This window comes from Sardina pilchardus, chromosome 17, assembly GCF_963854185.1.
Source record: "Sardina pilchardus chromosome 17, fSarPil1.1, whole genome shotgun sequence".
NCBI lineage: Eukaryota > Metazoa > Chordata > Actinopteri > Clupeiformes > Clupeidae > Sardina > Sardina pilchardus.
In genome coordinates this window covers 5,471,228-5,477,189 of record NC_085010.1, presented here as the reverse complement: position 1 = coordinate 5,477,189, position 5,962 = coordinate 5,471,228, and the positions used below count along the sequence as shown (strand labels likewise).

General features: G+C 41.2%; 1 protein-coding gene across 1 annotated transcript; it reads right to left on the bottom strand.

The window, feature by feature from the left end:
* Positions 1 to 293: 293 nt before the first annotated feature.
* On the bottom strand, positions 294 to 1,792 carry LOC134062219 (GPI-linked NAD(P)(+)--arginine ADP-ribosyltransferase 1-like). Its single transcript, XM_062518163.1, has 2 exons — positions 1,712 to 1,792; positions 294 to 1,443 (listed from the first exon to the last, which is right to left on the bottom strand). Exons 1-2 carry the CDS (start codon positions 1,772 to 1,774, stop codon positions 670 to 672), a joined length of 837 nt encoding a protein of 278 aa, XP_062374147.1. The 5' UTR covers positions 1,775 to 1,792; the 3' UTR covers positions 294 to 669.
* Between the last annotated feature and the right edge of the window lie 4,170 nt (positions 1,793 to 5,962).

The following is a 5,962-nucleotide window of genomic DNA, read 5'->3' as shown; positions in this document are numbered from 1 at the left end:
TTATTTTTGTAGGTCTATTTCAAATGACATTTACCCATGTTTATCAAATTAATACATCTATGTATTAGTGAGCTATTTAAAAAGTAACTGATGTCATGGAGACTGGCCAGGATTTACTGTAAAGTTTTGCAATGCTTTTGTACTGCAGTTTGTTGCCAGATCATGTTTATATTACAAAAAAGGCCAGACAATCCTACAATACTGCAATACCTCTAGAAAAAAATGAATGTAAAGCAAAGGAAACACCATTTGGCAGAATTGTGCATGCAGTACTCTTCTATATGTGCTTAACATTAGGTTCATGTCTTCTGTACTTGGACATTGTGTAGGCTACAAACCACAGAGCCCAATAGCCCAAATAATAAGAATCAGAGTGTGCTTCAATCATACAGAACAAAATGGTTTCCCATGTATAGCCCATCTGTGTATTAACCTCAAAGCTGAAGAATGTTTGCAAAATCAAATGAGAAGTGAGAAGTCAAGATTCACCTCTGAACAATTCATTAATTCAGCATCTACACATAGAGTGTATGAGAAATGGCAAATTCTACCAACGTGACAATGAAAAACTATTCAGAAAAATGGTGTGAGAAATATGTGGAAACCAATGTAAGCGTTACCACATTTGCCAGTAGAAGACTTACTTTGCTAAGAAGGATGTGATGAAGATCAACTGAATCCCAGTTTCAGCAGGCCTACGTGTGACTTTGTGATTGAGAAAAACGGTAATGTTACCACTGCACAGTTCAGGTCACTTCTGGTGCCAGTGCTGTTCAACACATACACAGTATCACACCAGAGGTCAGGATCGGATGCCCTACTTAACACATCAATGACAACAAACGTCTCATATGGAGGAATAAGTACCTCTTCCTCATCAAATGGAGAATACTGAGCTATATACACACCATAGCATGTGTAAGTCGTAAAACAAGACGTGTTACCAAATGCTTGTGCAATGGAATGGTTTAGAGAGGAGGATGTAAACGCGCCTAGACGGATCTCTTTGTGTTTAATGTCTTTATCAAACTCTAGACGCGTACCACGGTAAGTCCATCTGCATGTTGTTTTCCCCTGAAGAATCTGCAGTGCCTCTGTTATGAAAAACTGGAGGGAATACCATTCAAATGTCAGGGAGTTGTACTTCTCTTTACCGTTACGAACGGCACTATTGAATGAATAATATACGCCTGTGCCAGTATACATAAAAAGGGCAATGCAATGATTTCTTGTCAAACCATGTCCTGGGTTGTCACAATAATGGGCCTGTTCTACTTCTCTCCAAGCATCACCAAACTCGTCATTATTGCGAAGTTCACGTTTAAGAAATATGGCCTCTACGAAGTTTGCCATGTTCTTGGCACAGCCTTCGTATTGGTCATCGGCAGAATTGAATGCCATGTCGAGTGGATACTCCTTCCCGTTGACTGCCACTCTTTCATCCTGTAGCAACAGGGCAGAGACCTCGTATCAAAAATAGTGAAACAGCAAGACTTCATATCAGAGACACATATGGACAAATATAATCATTAGCCGAATGTAGTGTTTATGAACTGTAAGTAGCTTTGGACAGAATTATGGCAAATACCATAAACATACATGTACACACACACACACACACACACACACATGCATACATATTGATTATGAATGAAGGGAGGGTGATGTGCTCAAGTCTGTGCTAAACTAAACTATGGCAATGGATCTTTACCTGTCCAAGGGCAAGTCCAGCTGAGAAGAGAAGAATCACTGCAGGAGAGGCCATCATCGCCATAGTCCTCTACTTAACACTAACAACAATAAGATACTCAATATCAAATCTGAAACATACTGCAGTGAAAAGCTGTGTAAACATCTACTCTGAAGTTATCATGACAAAGAGAAAATGAAAGAATAAAGAAAGAAGATGAAAAAATAATATTGCATACTTGCCATAAAAAAAATCCTATCACTGCTGCCCCTTTTCTAAATAAATTGTCATTTAGTGACACAAGCAACACAAATTAAATATGCCAGCTTTAAGATTGTGGAAACCTCTTGTGGAACTTTAGTAAATCTGCAAATACTAGACTAAACTCCAAACCTACAATAAATGTTTGCCTTGGCATTAGCACAGACATGTTAGCATATAAGTTGTTTTCATATCATACTAAAGGAAGTTATTCATGTAATTTCTAAAGATCAGGAGACATTACTTACCTCTTCCTGGGCACTGTTGGAAAATACAGTGATTAAGTTGATCTTTGTAAGGGGGGAGATTGGCTCTCTTACAAACCCCTGAATGACAGTCTCATCATGGGGTGAGAGGTTTCATCAGATGAGAATGTGGTTTCATGAATCAGTGTAGTTTGTGAAATTTACGGGAACCAGGCGTGTCTTTTCAGAATAGTTTTTTTATATGGATATGGATATTGCTATTTGGCAGACGCCTTTGTCTAAAGAGATATACAAACAATACAATATTTAACACTTAATTCCAATCATATATACAGTATACATTTATATATTCCTCAGAAGAGTCTGTGAGTGGTTGAACTTTCCCTTTCTATTTTGCAATCAGGCAGCATAATGCTGCATATGGGAGTGAATGGGAACTAAAGACTAACTGTTGAGTAGAATGTTGCTCAGGAACTCTCTCAGTCTGTGTGTGTGTGTGTGTGTGTGCGCACGCGTGCGTGCGTGCATGTGTGCGGAGTGATAAGGAGTTGACTCCTAGTTGTACTAATAATGTTCAGTAGCATAATTTGTCTGCATTTGTGAATTGTAGAAATGGATCCACCACACTGTAAAGAGTTGTTTAGTTTCATTGTCAATATCACAATAATGAATAGCTTCAAGAACTACAACATTTACTAATTCAAAGTCAACATTCTTGCTAATCCTCAAGAACTGAAGGAATTGATCTGTACCATCTGCAGAGCACAGGCAGACAGACAGGGAGGGAGGCTGACAGGGAGACACACAGGCAGACAGGCAGGCAGGCTGACAGGGAAACACACAGGCAGACAGGCAGGCAGGCAGACAGAGAGGCAGGCAGACAGACAGGACCAGATAGTTGTAAGCACATGGAAATGGGCTGGAGAAAAAGAAGGATAGGTAGAGAGAAAAAGAGAAGAGAAGGATAGGTAGAGAGAAAATAGAATATTCCATTTCATTCTCCACAGACACCATGCCACACACTGTACACACATGAGGTCACAACAACAGCCACACAGAGGTTTCGTACACCATGAGCCGACAGACACAAAGACACAAGTGTACCAAGTAGGCCATCAGCACACAATGTATTTTGTGCAGATACAGTCGTGGAGGACAGATGAAGTGATAAGAGAGTATAGCGGCCATATGCCACTTCCTGATTGTTGTGTGTGTGTGTGTGTGTGTGTTTTGTATTGGTGCTTTTACTTTGACATCTAATTCGTGTGGAAGCCACGTTGGCATAGATGGTGTAATGAATGTGTGAATATATGCACCTGGGCATACAGTAGGCATGGCTGTATGGAGAGGGAATGAACAGGGGGAGCACATGTTTTGTTGGAAAACGCACACTTTATTGAATCCCTGTTACTCACACACTTTATGCTCAGCCTTGTGCCCTTGTCATTGCCTGCCCTACTGCTTGGGTGTTATCTGGAGTTTTGGACAGTAAGAGAAGTGAGCGTCAACCTCCCTCACTTAGCCTCTCATGACTTTACAGTTTGTAGTCAACACAGAGAGGAGTGATAGGAGTGGACAGGGATAGGGGGAGGGTGTGTGCAGGCAGATCAGGTGGAGAGACTGCAGCAAAGATCATTAAGGGGCGGAGCAAGATACTTCATGAGAAGCCACTTCCTGGAACCCGAATCGCAAGAGGTCAAAATCCCCTTTTATGCAGAGCAGATGCAGCAACTGTTCCATTGAAGTCTATGGACATAGATCAGAATTTCAAGTATATGCTAAGATCTCCGTTCTCTAGAGTTAGGAATGTGAATTTTGGGCACGGTCTCATGACCCTCAACCCCTTCTGACCACCACATTTTTGAGCATTCCAGTCAGGAGAAAAGCGACTTTATATCAGGTGTGCCCTTCTTGTTTATTTTGCTGATGTTGGCCGGTTGCTACGTACGCTCTACCTTGACAACACATTAGCCGGCCAGCTGAACTGCTGTAGCTCAATGAGGTGGCGTTGGGGTAATGTAATGCGCTGACATATTTCTCTAAAGTTAAGTCAATAAATGATAATTGAAGGCTTCAGGCTTGTATGCCTAAGCGGCACGATCAAATCGACAGTGACCGGTCTGGCTGTGTGAATGTCGCGCATGCAAAAATGCCCAAATTGTGTGCAGCTTCTGGGTGTAATAAAACACAAGCGGAATTGTCTGTATTTTCCTTCCCGAAGGATGATGACAGGTAGGCTAAATGACATGACATATCTGATGCATAGATTGTCATCGTCTAGGCTATGGAATTATCAGATTTCACAACTACCGTGCATAAATGTTCCAAGCCCACGGGAAAATAATTAATAGTGGGGCAGGATTTGACAATATCAGGAGCATATTCCAAAGCTGGGGAGCAATGACAGAAAAAACTCTGTCACCTTTACATTTAAAAGAAGTAGAGGGAACACAGAGAAGAGTTTTAAATGGTTAGACTACTGTAATATCAGCCTCACTGAAAATGAAGACTATAGTGAACCTCCGACATGAACATTGTATAATAACTTCAACTTCAAGAATACCCATCTTAGGTTATTCAGAGTACACCCGATTGAGGGTAACAGAGTTACAGTTTCATTCTGGATACATCTGAAGACAGGCTTCACAAAAAAATAAAGAAATGTGATTGAATTAGCAGAACAGTCACCTTTTTGTCTTTGCAGTATTCTGCTTTGATTATATTTTATTAAAGCGTAAGTTTGGCGGAAAATGAAAATAAAGCTATTTTCTGAATGAAAATACATCAACTAAGCCGTGGAGGAAGTAATTTTCGCTCATCACGCAGTACAGAGCTAGCACTGGCAGGACCTACAGCCCAAAATCGCAAACAGTGGGTCAGCATTGGGCTTTCAGCCATGCGCTTTCAAAATCGCATTTTTAAACCACTAACATTGCTCAAAACAGCGGCAAACCTCGTCAGCAGCTTGCTCTAGGTGTCTACACATAAAACGAAGCACCAATCAGTCTGTAAACTTTGGAATAGTCTGTATACACGTGGAATCAATTCGAGACCGCAACACCGTCTGAATCACAGAAATGTCTCGCGAGATCTCACACGAGAGCTCATGGACTTTCCTTCGTGAGGAACTGGAAGAGGCTAGTGTTCATAACAGTCTTCTTTTATAAACGTCGGGTTCGTGAGCCAAGTTGTTGGTGGTTCGTTTTATGTGTAAACACCTAGAGCAAGCTTCTGACGAGGTTTGCCGCTGTTTTGAGCAATGTTAGTGGTTTAAAAATGCGATTTTGACTACCCGTAGGAATAGATCCCGTGCTTCCGTGTGAGATCTCGCGAGACATCTCTGTGATTCAGACGGTGTTGCTGTCTCGAATTGATTCCACGTGTATACAGACTATTCCAAAGTTTACAGACTGATTGGTGCTTCGTTTTATGTGTAGACACCTAGAGCAAGCTGCTGACGAGGTTTGCCGCTGTTTTGAGCAATGTTAGTGGTTTAAAAATGCGATTTTGAAAGCGCATGGCTGAAAGCCCAATGCTGACCCACTGTTTGCGATTTTGGGCTGTAGGTCCTGCCAGTGCTAGCTCTGTACTGCGTGATGAGCGAAAATTACTTCCTCCACGGCTTAGTTGATGTATTTTCATTCAGAAAATAGCTTTATTTTCATTTTCCGCCAAACTTACGCTTTAATGTATGTTGTCATGTGTGTTATGCCTTCATTTCTTTCATCATTCACTGTCCTTCTGCTTTTATAGATGTGAAGCACATTGCACTGCCTCTGTATGAAATGCACTTACTTCAGAAATA